This window comes from Rhea americana, unplaced genomic scaffold (assembly GCF_003343005.1).
Source record: "Rhea americana isolate MKP2758 unplaced genomic scaffold, rheAme1 scaffold_79, whole genome shotgun sequence".
NCBI lineage: Eukaryota > Metazoa > Chordata > Aves > Rheiformes > Rheidae > Rhea > Rhea americana.
In genome coordinates this window covers 847,736-860,615 of record NW_028186967.1, presented here as the reverse complement: position 1 = coordinate 860,615, position 12,880 = coordinate 847,736, and the positions used below count along the sequence as shown (strand labels likewise).

At 44.2% G+C, this 12,880-nt stretch overlaps 1 protein-coding gene across 4 annotated transcripts in view; it reads right to left on the bottom strand.

The window, feature by feature from the left end:
• The window catches only part of LOC146585605 (cystine/glutamate transporter-like), a 17,371-nt gene that overhangs the window by 1,510 nt on the left and 2,981 nt on the right, over positions 1-12,880 (bottom strand). Inside the window, exons 2-11 of one of the 4 annotated variants that reach the window (XM_085322658.1) lie at positions 12,177-12,303; positions 11,258-11,373; positions 10,348-10,473; positions 7,918-8,017; positions 7,784-7,828; positions 7,484-7,607; positions 7,066-7,169; positions 5,036-5,132; positions 3,971-4,120; positions 862-1,036 (exon numbers count right to left, since the gene is read on the bottom strand). In XM_085322658.1, coding sequence (XP_085178784.1) covers positions 862-1,036; positions 3,971-4,120; positions 5,036-5,132; positions 7,066-7,169; positions 7,484-7,607; positions 7,784-7,828; positions 7,918-8,017; positions 10,348-10,473; positions 11,258-11,373; positions 12,177-12,303 — 1,164 coding nt within the window. Of the gene's footprint in view, positions 1-861; positions 1,037-3,970; positions 4,121-5,035; positions 5,133-7,065; positions 7,170-7,483; positions 7,608-7,783; positions 7,829-7,917; positions 8,018-10,347; positions 10,474-11,257; positions 11,374-12,176; positions 12,304-12,880 lie in introns of those variants that run through there. The other 3 variants (XM_085322659.1, XM_085322661.1, XM_085322660.1) reach the window with 3 other exon arrangements.

Genomic DNA, 12,880 nt, shown 5'->3' with positions numbered 1-12,880 from the left:
TTTTTTTTTTTTTTGCTGTGTATGTTTTCTTCTAGTCTCTGGTTACTGACAGGCCTCAGCCCAGCATCAGATTGAAAGAAGTCAAAATTTGCAATTGAAATCATAAATTCAAATTAGACTTTTATTTTTGCCACTGARAATACACCTGAAATAAATCTATGCTAGGTATTACATGGTTAGGACAAGCATCTTGTTTAAACACCTTCTACTGCGCCCCGATTCATACTCTTAAGCAAGAAAAAAACAAAATCGGGATGTCTCATCACCAGATAGAAAGCTGGCTGGCTGCACCATCTTTTCCTGGCTGGCTGCACCATCTTTTCCCACCAGTCCTTTCCCCAATCTTTCAGCATACATATTTGTGCATGGGATTACAGCCTCTGCCTATCAATCTCTCCACAGTAAATTTTGATCTTGCTGCTCAGTCTCAACTAAATTTGACAGAGAGGTGATAATCCTAAAGATATGGTAAAATTTAGGGAAGAACAGGTTGCGTAGTGAAAGCAAACCTCTCCATGCCCCCGTTGGTAGATCTGAGCCCTACTTTTTCTAAAACAAAACAGCAGAGTGGCTGATCCATATATTCCCAACTGGGCCGCCAGCCCATGAGCACAGGCTGGCTGTCGGTACCTGTGGGACCTCCAGCCACCCACCCGCCCGCCGCGCAGCTTTACTGTCCATCTCTTCAGCCACGGAGGCTGTATCACGGGAATGGCACTGTCAGTGTGGTGGGATTTGGCTTTCATTGGGTCTACCGCCCAGGGAACGATTCGTATCAGAGACGGGCACTGGAGACAAACCAACATCCCTGCCCTTGAGCGTGCTCAGGTCCCAAATACTACAAGGCAAGTGCATACTTACAAAACAGGCTATGGCAACAATCCGGCATTCGCCTGTGGACTACGAGGTAGTAGACTGGAAAGCCACTTAAAACCACGGTACATCCAATACTAATGTTTACAGGGTCTGAGTAGAAAGACATTCCCACTGTGAAGAGGCAGATGATGGTAAAAGAGACAGGAATGAACAGGGGAACCTAGGGAAAAGAGCACAGATGACTTTCCGGCAAAACTGACTGCTCTAGCAAATTGCCATTCGTAGGTGCCAGCGTACACTCTTCAAATGTCCATCTTAAAGAGGATAAGAAAAAYTGTATATCTGTCCCACATGCCATTTCTGTACAATCAATTGCTAGCAAGTAGCAAAAAATGTACTCATACCACCGTAGGAAGGGCAGCCCAGTGTGCGCTTCTGCCCCTCAGTGAGGTGCACCTCCCTCTCACTTTTCTCAGAGTATAAACCTCACCTCACTCACAGCAAGATGTGAGCAGGAGGGAAGATGTCTACCATACCCCACTGCTCTCTAAATGTACCCRAATTCATGGACATGTACAAACTTGTCATTTGTGGCCACTGCAGGTGGAATAGCTGAGAACAAGATTAGAGCAAGGCAATCATTGAAACAAACTGTTGTTTAGTTATAATGTTACAGASTCATTTTGACCAGCCTCCATCCTGCCTGGGACTTAAAGTGGCCAAAACAGGATAAAACAGACTCTCTACCTCCATAGCACCAGCCCCAGGAGTATGATTTTCAATAACATCCTGATGAAAGACCAAAGCAGCAGTCAGCACCTCAGCCTCAGTGCTACTGAGATCCAATTCGTCTGGGTTGTTGGAAGACTATAATAAATAATAAAACTATGAAACCTTTTCTTAGTTCATGGATCCAATCTCAGCCAAGTCACTTCTTCAACATGAGCAACAGAGTAAGGGAAATCCTGATCTCGCCTCAGATGATAATCTCTTTCTAACAGAGATTTTGGATGCTAACCATGCGGGGATGGAAGATGTTGCTTGCTCAAACCATGACTACTCTCTAGCTCCCAGGCTGGCATGCTCTTGCTGCTCCCTGTCTTTCCAGCGGAGCTGCTCAGCAGGAGCAGAGCTGCCTCCCTTCCAGCATCCCTGACGTGCAGATGCTCACGCCATGCAGCTGCTTGAGAGCTATGTGAGAGTGGTGGTTCTTTCTCATATCAATTTTTCTTGCTGTTTTTAAGTATAAATTTTATAGGTTAAAAAAGCAGAATCACTTATATTTATTTTATAATTTGTTCTAGCTAAATAGGCTAGCATCAAAAGAAGAAAATAAATAGACTTTTTTGACCACTAGAGAGCAGCACATGCACACATCAGGTTTATGCAGTGCTTCATTTTTGCAGCTAACTGTTCAAGTTTGAAGTGGTAGTAAAAACTGGGGTGGGGGGGAAGGAGCTGACYAAAATGTCGTGATTTTCCTCACACACTCAATCCACTTTTAGAAACTTTTAAAAGCCTTAATCTCTATCTAAAATACAATGAGACAAAATTACAGAAACTGAAAGCATCACCAGTGCTGCTTACTAATTTATGTCCTCTAACAGAGAAGCCTGGTTTGAAAGAAAAAAAATACTTATGGAAAAGGTGGTTCTGGATGAAAACATGACAGCAACCTGCCAGCAAGCAGAGACATTTAAAGATCTCTCCTAAAAACTCTGTCTCCAGCAAACCCCAGGAAAAAAAATTACCCCAGACTAAGCATCAGGTCTCTCTCTGCTTGGGGAGGAGAYGTGGGAGGCATGAAAAGCATCTTGTTCCCCCGAGTTTCTCCCYGATTGGTTGCCCAGTGCCTGCGGACTTGGAGGTTTCCTCTGCAGGAGCCAGGTGGAAGCATCCTACAGGCACAAGGTGAAAAAGGCACAAATTCTGCACGGTTTAAGCAGAGTCCTCACCAAATGCCTTCTGCAGATTATCCAGCTGTGGGAAAGGTGCCTAGAGTGCAGCAGGAGCTGAGGAAGGTCTTCCTCACCTGCTCCARCTCCCTCTGCTGACACAAGGGGACCAGCTCCTCTCTGCACCCAGGGGCCTATGATGGGAGGAGCACCAGCCATTTGTGAGGCCCAGGGGGAGGCGAGGGAGCTGGGGAAAGGCATCCGAGGACAGGGCAGCCTCCGGTTTGYCACTGAGGAGGAGAGATTTGAACTCTCTTGCTTCCCCCCTCTCCTTCTGCCCACTTTCACYGCCTCTCGTTGCCCACAGCCACAGGTACAAGCAGTGCAGAACGCACAGGAGCTGAGCAGGGTTGTGCCTGCGCAGTAAATCCCGCGCTTAAAACAATCACAGAAAACACAGTGTCCCACCACCAACCAGCAAAGCAATTGGTGAGCTAGCAGCTCCTTATACCCCACTGCCTTCTGTGATCTTAGTACACGCAGGGCAGGCAAAGCTCATGCATGGCTGTGAGCTTGCAAAGCAACTCTGTCTCCCTGCTCCAAGAGAGCAAGTACTTCTCCATGGGACCACAAACCACACAGTCCACTAGCTGCTATTAGCTGGCTGCTGAATAAAATGTTTCATGTTATGTACCCATGCGCTGTGCACAGCCTCAGGGCCTGCAGCAGCAGTGGTTGCACACAAGCTCTGTGTGCTCTACAACATTTTTGCACCAGGAGACAATTCTCCTGGCTTAAGTAAGGTTTGTACCCAGGATCTCTTTGACAATGACTCTTTTCCCCCAAGCCTGAGGTCCYTCCCTGCTGGAGCTGACATTTATGAACCACCAAAATAACATCCAGACAAGGCACCCTCCTCGCCAAACCATGAGAAATCAGTGGAGGAACTGTCTTTCTTGCATCTCCCAGGTTGCAGCCTGATACTCTTTCCTCTAAAGCAAGTTGCCATCTTACAGTTATGATTGGTAACACACCATGTGGAGCTGGTTTTATAGCTCTATACATTTTTATAGTTGGGCCAACCCCAAGAGCTCCCTGGCTCAGCTTACTGAACAGTAGAAATCAAGACCCCTCAGAGTCTAAATGTGATCACAGCTATGTATTACTCCAGTTCTTACCAAATGAGAGTGAGCAAGACAAAGCGAGCAAGACACAACAACTTGCTTGTTCCTGGCCTCTAGAGATTTGCTATGCATTACCTGGAATGGGCTGTGCACCTCTGGGTGGCGGTAGCGATGGACGATGAGCCCAAGGGTGGCTAATCCTATGAAGAGCCATCGGGAAAAGCTGAAGAAGTTCATTAAATGGTAGATATCTCCGATACACACCATGGCAGTTACCAAAGGGAACTGAGCATTGTGAAGATGAAATACAGTCATTAAAGCCTTACTGCAGACCTCAGACTGGAAAGGGTAATATGGATCAACTCCTCCAGCCCCCCTGCAATCACAGGCAGCTACTTCACAGCCCCAACATTTCAGAGGTCACAGTATGCTTTACAAAACACAGTCACAGACTGAAGGCTTGTGGTTAAAAGCCTAAACACACAATTATGATGTACTACAGAAACAAGCAATGGAGATCAACAGCATCTTTGGGGGTCTACCTCCTAAGTATGGCAATTAAACCATGTGTGATCCAAAAGCTTATGCTGCCAGTCAGCAGTAGTCAGGCAGCCCTGGGACTTTGGGATACAGAAGTAGTGAAATGCCACATGAAGTGCATTATAATTTCTTTCAAAAGCTGCAGCTGTAAACAAAGAGAATGTGAAAGGCTACGTACAAAAATATCTGCTAAGKTTCAGCAGGTCAGCTAAGCTGCAGAAGTACTGCAGCACCGTGGATGGAGCTGAACCATTGCCAGCAGAAAAACACAACCAAAACTGAGAGCATCTCCATAAAATGCTCATTCCTTGTGTTTCTACTGCACTTTGGAATTTCACTTTCCCAAATAGCTGAAGCCTAGAAGAGGTGTTTTCAAAGGACAATATCAAGCAGCAACCGTGGCAGATGATAGGAACGACACTTTTAAAGAATGTGTTCAAGGCAATGAGCTAGGGAATCTGAAGTAGTGGGTTCAGATACCACTCCTGGCACAGGTGAACTTCGTAGTTTGCAGCCACCTGCTTTATTTTTCAGAGGCAGCATCTCAACTTCCTTTAARGCTCATTGGCTTCTCCAGGCTTTGCAAAGGGCCAGACAAAAAGACTGCTAGAAAGCCAACACTACAAGAACAGAGCAAGTCAAACAGCCAGACCTTCTTACCATTAACATGACAGCAGGAAGAGGTGTATGCCTTCGAATGTGGATCATAGAGAATAGAGGAGGCCACTGTCCTTCTCTTGAAGCCACAAAAAGAGTCCTAGAGAGAGACAGGGAGCCCTGAGCTCCAGCATCCCACATTCATACTATAAAATGTAGTTGCTAGTCTGATCTAAGACCACCATACCTCACCAYCATCACCATCATAGACCTCTAAGGTCACAGTTCTGTCCTTAGACAGAGGGAAATTTGGAAAAAACAACAACAACAACTCACAAACAAAGAAAAACAAGTTTCATTCCCAGAGTTCTCCCCTGACCAGTTGAGTTATGTGCAGCGGAGTGCCCARTAGTGGCACCACTGGCAGCATCCGCCTGAGTGGACCACTAGCAGAGACCAAAGTGACCATGAATGAATTCAGCCTAGAAACAGAAGCAAGAAAGTTTCTTGCCATCAGAGAACAGATTAACTTTTCCAGTAGGCAGTAAAGGAGTCACAAATCTCAAGTCATTATAAGAGAGGCTGGTGAGTTTATAAAGGGATTGTCACTTTTGATGTCCATGACAACAAGGACTGGGCTTAAGGCAAAGGAGGCCCTGGTAGACCCTATCACAGCAGCAGCTGCAGACCAGGAGTATACATATACATATATATATGTGTGTGTGTGTGTGTGTGTGTGTGTGTGTGTGTGTGTGTGTGTGTGTATCTTTTTTAAATAAATTAATTAATTAAAAGCAATTTTCTCAAGTTAACAGTGGATTTTCAGGCCTCTGGCCGGCAGTTAGAAAGTAGAGTTTAGTACGCTCCAGAGAAGCCAGCTACACACAGGCCCAGCTACAAAATGGCAGCAGAGAGCTCCTTGCCTCCATCCCTCCTTTGAATCATGAAAGGGCATTTTAGGGGGAAAGCACTGCATTCAATTTCATGAATTTAATCTTCACAAATATATCATGCCAGAGCATCAGCTGTACTGGAGCAGAGCCCAAAGCAGCTGGGGCATGAGCGTAAAACCGTTTTTGTTGCAGCCTCTGTGGTTTTGCAGGGGTGTGCCTGGCTGGCAGCCAGGGAGGCCCTATCACCCTTTATATGACCTTTCTGCAGTGACTATGTTAATGATGCCAGGACAAGGGAGAGAAGGATGATAGGGATAAATCTGTGTTGTCCAAAGACAGTCACAACCCAGAGGAGCTAAAGTGAAGGATTCTCCACACCGTATTTAATACTGAACTTGAGGGCAGTGGATCAAATAAGTCATTAGCTCTTGCAGTAGGAAGCATCCTTTTCATATCAACTGATATGCCCTTTCACAATCAAAACCATGAAACAGAACTGGCTCGAGAGAGTTTGCTCAGCTCTTCCAGACCAGAGAGATGCTCCCTTGTGCATGAACTCTGCCCCTCTCCAATTTCAAGACTCCCATAAGGACATGCAGCTTAGAAGCTAGTAGAGCTGGCAAGATATTTTTCCATGGAATGAAGTGATCATTATTGATATAGTATGATTTGTTGAGCCTAGACTATTGCTTTAGGAATGGCTTGGTCCTGGTAGCATTTCACTGAACTCAAAGCAAAGTTCTCAAGGGAGAGTTTGCCTTTGGCCAGAGATCCTCAAAACAGAAGGATTCTCTGCCTTGGAGCAGAGCAGCTGAGTTGACCTAACAAAAACGAACTGGATTTTACTGAGCGACTGCCAAGGTCAACAAAGCTTCTAGTTCATCAGAAACACTGACGTTTCACTTGGATTTAAACTGTAAGGGATGTGAGGCAGATAAAAACCTTGTTTTATAACCAGTTTATAACCATCCCTAGACAACAATGCCTAGACCTASTCAGAAGAGGAAACGATAGATAGCCAACAGCAATTAGATAGCCAACAGAGATTGTTCTGTAGTTTACCTCTTGAGAATTAAAGGCCTTATTTTTCCCCAAGAGGGACTAAAATGCCATCAAGAGGATAGCCAGTTACACAGGTTACTGATGCTTTCCCCTCTGATTCAGTAGGCAAAAAGAGTAATAAACTCCTAGGAACCTGACCTCGAAAATGTGAAGATTCCCCCGTTCATTGTTCCAAAGCAGGACAGTGCAACAAGGACAGGGACCACTGAGATAAGGCTTTTGAAGGTTCGCTGCACGAAACTCTGCAGGAAGAGCAAACTTACTTCAGAAACACGTGATAATCTCTTATGACACCAGATTCAAGAGACGTAACTGAATAAACCGCCATTGAAGGAACAAAATATAAATCTTGCCTTTTCTACTGCCATTTCCAGGTTCTTTTTAATTATCTTTTAGGCAAGATTAGAAGAAGTTACTCTTGTCCAATCATCAGGAGAATTGACAAAGCAGAAGGTCATTCTATTAGGAAAACCATTTCCTAAATACTTGCCCTGACCACCCTTTCAGTACAAGTTGATCAAACTGAAGAAAGACAACAACCAGGGCAACAACTTACCACAGCAACAGCTGGAGAAGCCAGAACGTCTTGCGTCCCTAGAACTGTGTAATAGGAAACGTTGGTGAGCATATACCCCACAATTACAGTGATCACGGACACAATCACAGCCAGTGGGATATTTCTACAAAAGAGAGAGATATAACAAACAATTATCTCTGTTATTCATCATAGTGCTACAGAGCTGACCTTGGTTAGATGAACTCACATTTTTCCTCCTCTACTATTTGCAAGTATTTGGAAAGCTAGGGTACCTCAGAGGCTTGTAAAACAAGACCCACGTGCTTCTCCTGGCCTTACCTCTCAGGTCTGATCAATTCTTCACGCACAAAGCTAGTCTGAAACCTGCATGGTAGAGGAAGATAGGGAGAGAGTTTGAAGCTTGTCTCAAACACCAGTCTACTGCCCCTAAAGTGCCTTCTGATCTCACCTACCAGCCTGAATACGCAAACATCCCTGCATAAAAAGCCAAGGGCAGCTTATCCAAAACCAATGATTGTCTGTCAAAAGCATCCTGGAAGTTTTCAGTGTGGCCTACACAAGAGAGAAACAAAGGATATAGAGCAGGGAAACTAGGAACAGACTTATTTCTCATGGCTTAGCCTCCCTTATACCTCTTGTCTAACCCTGGGAAAAATGTTTGTGACTTCTTTGTAGTTAGCTATTCGAATTCATTTCATTGCTTTAAATTGCAGTGCTTTGCTGATATGTTTACTTCATAAACAGTGACAGAATAAATCTGTCTCCCATCCAGCCATGGGAGAAATCTCAGAAAAGGCATTGGTGGTGGCTGGCTCTTTTTTCAGACAGTGTCTGCTGTGGAAACAGGAGATCATGGAGACAAGGTGACCTAAGTTGTCCTCTTCTTTGTTTGGGCCCAAAATTAATTCACTGGGTTCACACACACACACAAGCAGCTGGATGCATGCTCCTTTTTGATGTTGTGCAGCCAACGAGGCAGCTAATTCGACCCTTGCTGTGCCACCTCCTGATTCTTCTGCAGGAGCACTGACCCCGGCCTCATGCTATGCAGAGCATGGGAACCAAAAGGTGGAGGAGGGAGCGCAAGGAGTGGGAACAGCCACCCTGGGCCACTGCTCCAGGAAAGTATGCTTCCTCACTGCCTCTTCCAACCATCACTGCACTGCTTGGCAGCAGGAGAAACTGAAGAGCTGATGGGTGGAAAGATGGGGATCAGATAAAGATCCCATTTTACCAAATCCTCCAATTTTCAGAAAAATGATCAGAAATAAACCTGGGATAGCACTGAGAAGTAGAAGGGAAATTGTTGGTTTTATAAAGCCATGCTTATTCAATAAAAATCAAAGTCACTATTTTGGATATAAGCCACATTTTATCAAAATCCAAAAACTTAGGAAAGGGAGGGCAAAGCAACTAACRGGTTCTCATTCAAGGCTTCTTTAGAAGTAAAAGATGTGGAGCTCATGTAGTTGGGCTTCACCAGSAAAGGGATGAAATGGCACAGAACACATGGAGAAAATTAGGTACTTCTACTGAGGTGCCTCTGTAAGGAGCTCTTAGATAAGACTTAGGCATCCAGGTTTGAAGCCAAAGAAGAAGTAATGGCAGAGGAAAAGACAAGAGCATAACCAATGAAAGTAGAATGAGAAAGAGGAACAAAGCAAATTTTGATTTAAAAAAAAGGAAGTCAGAAGGAAAATGGATTTGAAGAAAACTAAATACAAAAATGGAAGTGAGCCTACTGGGGTAGGCTTTTTATAACCTAGAATGATTGCCGATAAGTGATGGTACATAAAAATAATTTATTGTCTACAGTGTATTAATGAGTGATTTACAATCCCCCATGAGTCAGATGAAATACAGCCTGTCATATTGGGGTCTCACAGTGAATTCTCTCTCCAGATGTCACCACCACTTATTCTCCTCATCAGAGGAGTGTGCCAGGGCTCCAGATTGTCATTCGAAGGCATTCCTGACAGTAACAGCTCAGGATTTCTAGCTGCAGGGCAGTCCTTCAGTTCAGATGTGTTGCTAGCCTGGGGGGGATTTTTGCATGCTCAAAGAAACTAGCTTCAGACATCAGAARGAAACATAAATGTTCAGCCTAGTGCCTTTGTTGTGTCCTCTGTAGAGAAAGGTAATAGCATGAAGACAGAGCAGGCTTCATCCCTTGAGTCTGAATGCCATGAGCTTTATATAAAATAAGGCTTAGATTAAAGCCAATATTCTGCGTATCACTCCCAGAAGATACCACTGGTAGGTTTTTTTCCCTCTGAATGCTAGCGTTCAATCAGTCATGAGTCAGTTATAAGTTTACTAAGTTATTGTCTATCTCCATTTAGAGGTAAGATGCATAAGCTTAAGCTACAGAATGAATAGAGGTGCTTAGCTGATGGTTGGTAACTCATTGCATATCTGTGACTGGGTCAGGTCACCATGAGATGCTGTCACATGCCCCAGATGTCCATCTAATTCGTGTTTGTTGGAAAGGATTTAAAGCCAAACTGAAAACAGGCTAGTCTTATACCAAAGGAAGTCTGTCCCCAGAGGAATGCACCTATATTACTCTGGGTAGACCCACACAGCCTCCTGCGGTGAGAGAAGAGGTTCACTTTTCCTAGAATCGTTTTGAAGAAAGCACCGCCCAGGTGGGTACATTAGCCTTAGTGCAATAACACAGCTCAATGACAGCTGCTCAGGTTTCAGACTCGAGCTTGGTTCACATCCAGCATGCGGGCAGAAAAGGCTCCTGCCAGCAAACGTGGTACCACATGTCACTAGGGACAGTAAAGCTACCCTGCTACAAATGGATAAACGCTACCCCACACAGCTATCTCGTGAATGAGAACCCTCCCTGCTTCAGCCACACCGAGCACACGTACCTTGGGCCAGAAGCATCATCCCCGGTAYGATGATGAGGGCAAGAGCAAGGAGTTTGATGACGGAGAGGGCCGTCTGCACCCGGGCACTCCAGGTGACACTCCAAGAATTCAGCGTGAGGACCGTGTCTGGAGAGGAGACCACATTACTACAGCTGTGCCTGAGTTTAGTGCATGCAGGAAGAAGCACAATAACAGTCTCTGCTCTAGGGAGATGAGGGAGAAGGCTGTGACTTTACAGGAAAGATGTTCTGAACAACAGATGTTAGAAAAGATTAAAGTTATGGCCCAGCATATAACATTTGAAGAAGTTCAGATTCACTCTTAAGAGTGACCAGGAGCCTGGTTCCTGTTGGGTGATCCACACCTGTCTGGGAGAAATGTATCAGTTTGCCGGAACATCTCAGCAGCATCATTTTGCAGCAGCCCCTGTGGCGACACACCCCCGCCCCGAACAAGACAGGACAGCTTCACATGCTGGATGAACCAGGCAAGGAGTCCAAAAGCTTGAATCTTATGCCCTCAGACCAGGTGGAGTTTGCACCRTTATGCATGCATTCTTTCTAATTCCACGCTTGGCATGGTCTCCTCAGATYTTCCCCCTTTGCCTCGACACCCTCCTATTGGGAATCAGTGTTGAGCCACTGGTACAGGCAGGCCATGACACTCTCTAACCTCATCCTCATCTTGCTCCCTGCCACTTGGTTGGTGGCCACAGGGCTGAATGACTAGGGTCCATTCTCCCCCTTCTTCACAAATACCAGTGCCTTGAATCAGGAAACTTTGGGTGATGGGGGAGATAACATGGGGTCCTGGTCCTGCMGTGCTCCCAGAAGATAACGCCTGGTCAACACCTCTGGTCTGAGGTAGAAAGGCTCTGAAACTGGCCTCCAGCATTCARGTTTGTACTTACAGTATCCCAGGAGAGACACAAGCTTCACAGCAGGGAGAGGAGCTGTACAAGGGGCAAAAAAAGGCTCCAGCATGTAACGTCCGAACGCCAAAGAAACCACAGCACTGTTGGCAGGCCTGGCAAGAGGAGCCAATTCACAGAGTCACACGGCGGTCTGCAGATGGCCAGACCAGCCTACATTAAAAAACACAGCATGATGAAAAACTGCCCAAAACTCAGGAAACCTGGAGGAAAGATTCTCCACTCAACTGAATCCTGCTCTCCTGCAGGGATGATGCATTCCGGTATAGTTTCCTTTGCAGCTTTTTTCAGTAAATAGTTTAGAACCACATGCTGTAAAAAGCTTAATTCTAAACTTGAAATCAAAAGCAAAAGCTGATGTTAGTCATACTGAGCAATACAGTGTGGTTCACATGTCCTGTTTCATCTCAACTGACATGAAGGATGCAGGTTACTGTGAGGGGAGGACTTTCATCTTCTTCTTTCAGGTAAATAAATAAATAAATAATACTTACATACATGAAAGTCATTTACAGTTTTCTAAAATATTATTTATCTCATGGCTAAGCCAGAAAGTTTTCTTCACGGGAAAATCTAAGAAAGTATAACCATAAAAACAGAGGATCTGAAATAAAATTGGCATCTATTCTCAGTCACTGRAAAATACCACAGCCCTTAGAGAATATCAGCTGTCAAGGCACAAGAGAGAGATTTTTCAAACACAGATTACATTGAACACATGTAGGAAYTGACTCATGTTGTCCTCTTCCTTTCACCACTGAAAACCTTTAAAAGTAATTCATTTCAGTTATTACTTTTTCCTCTAAAAAAATACCTAGGTTGTTACCWGGCACCATAACTTTTTTTGAAGTCTTCACAGCAACTGGCAAAAGGCAAACCAACAAACAAAAGGTCTTACCTGATAGCAAAAAACTCTGCCCACAGAAATAAGAAACTTGGCAGAGGCCCTAATGTCTCCAATATGTAGATATAGTGTCCTCCAGACTTGGTGATTCTTGTTCCAAGCTCTGCATAACTCAAGGCACCTGAAAAAGTTTAGGTAGAAATGAATCAAGTAAACCATTCTGTGGATTTCTGTAGAACTTTTCAAGGATTGAAAWTTTAAATTTTCTATTTTCAATTTGTTTAAGATGAGTAGTAAATAGAGAAAAAGTGGGTTTGGGGATTTGTTTTTTGTTTTATGAAGTAAAACAACTTTTCTTCCCTATTTTTATGTTACAATATTTCAAAGTAAGTTTATTTTTCTGACAGAAGGAAATAAATTCTGTATTTTCTGATTAATGATRTAACTTTTGTATGATATCACACAGAAATTTATCAGAAAAATTATGTGAAAAAAGGTTTACACTGAATTACAAAAGACTTTCTTTACAGAACCCTTGGAGGCTTAGGTTCTTTCACTTGTCCTCATAAGTAAATTATGATAACAGTGCCTTCAAAGTCATTTATAGCAGATCAGCTGACAGACAGTGATTCAACTGATCATTTCAATCATGTTTCTGATCATGGTACATGTTCCTGTGTCCTTATCTTGTGCCTTAGGATAAATCTCTTCCTTGATTTAAAGATACCTGGACAAAAGACCTGGAGAGACCTCTGAGA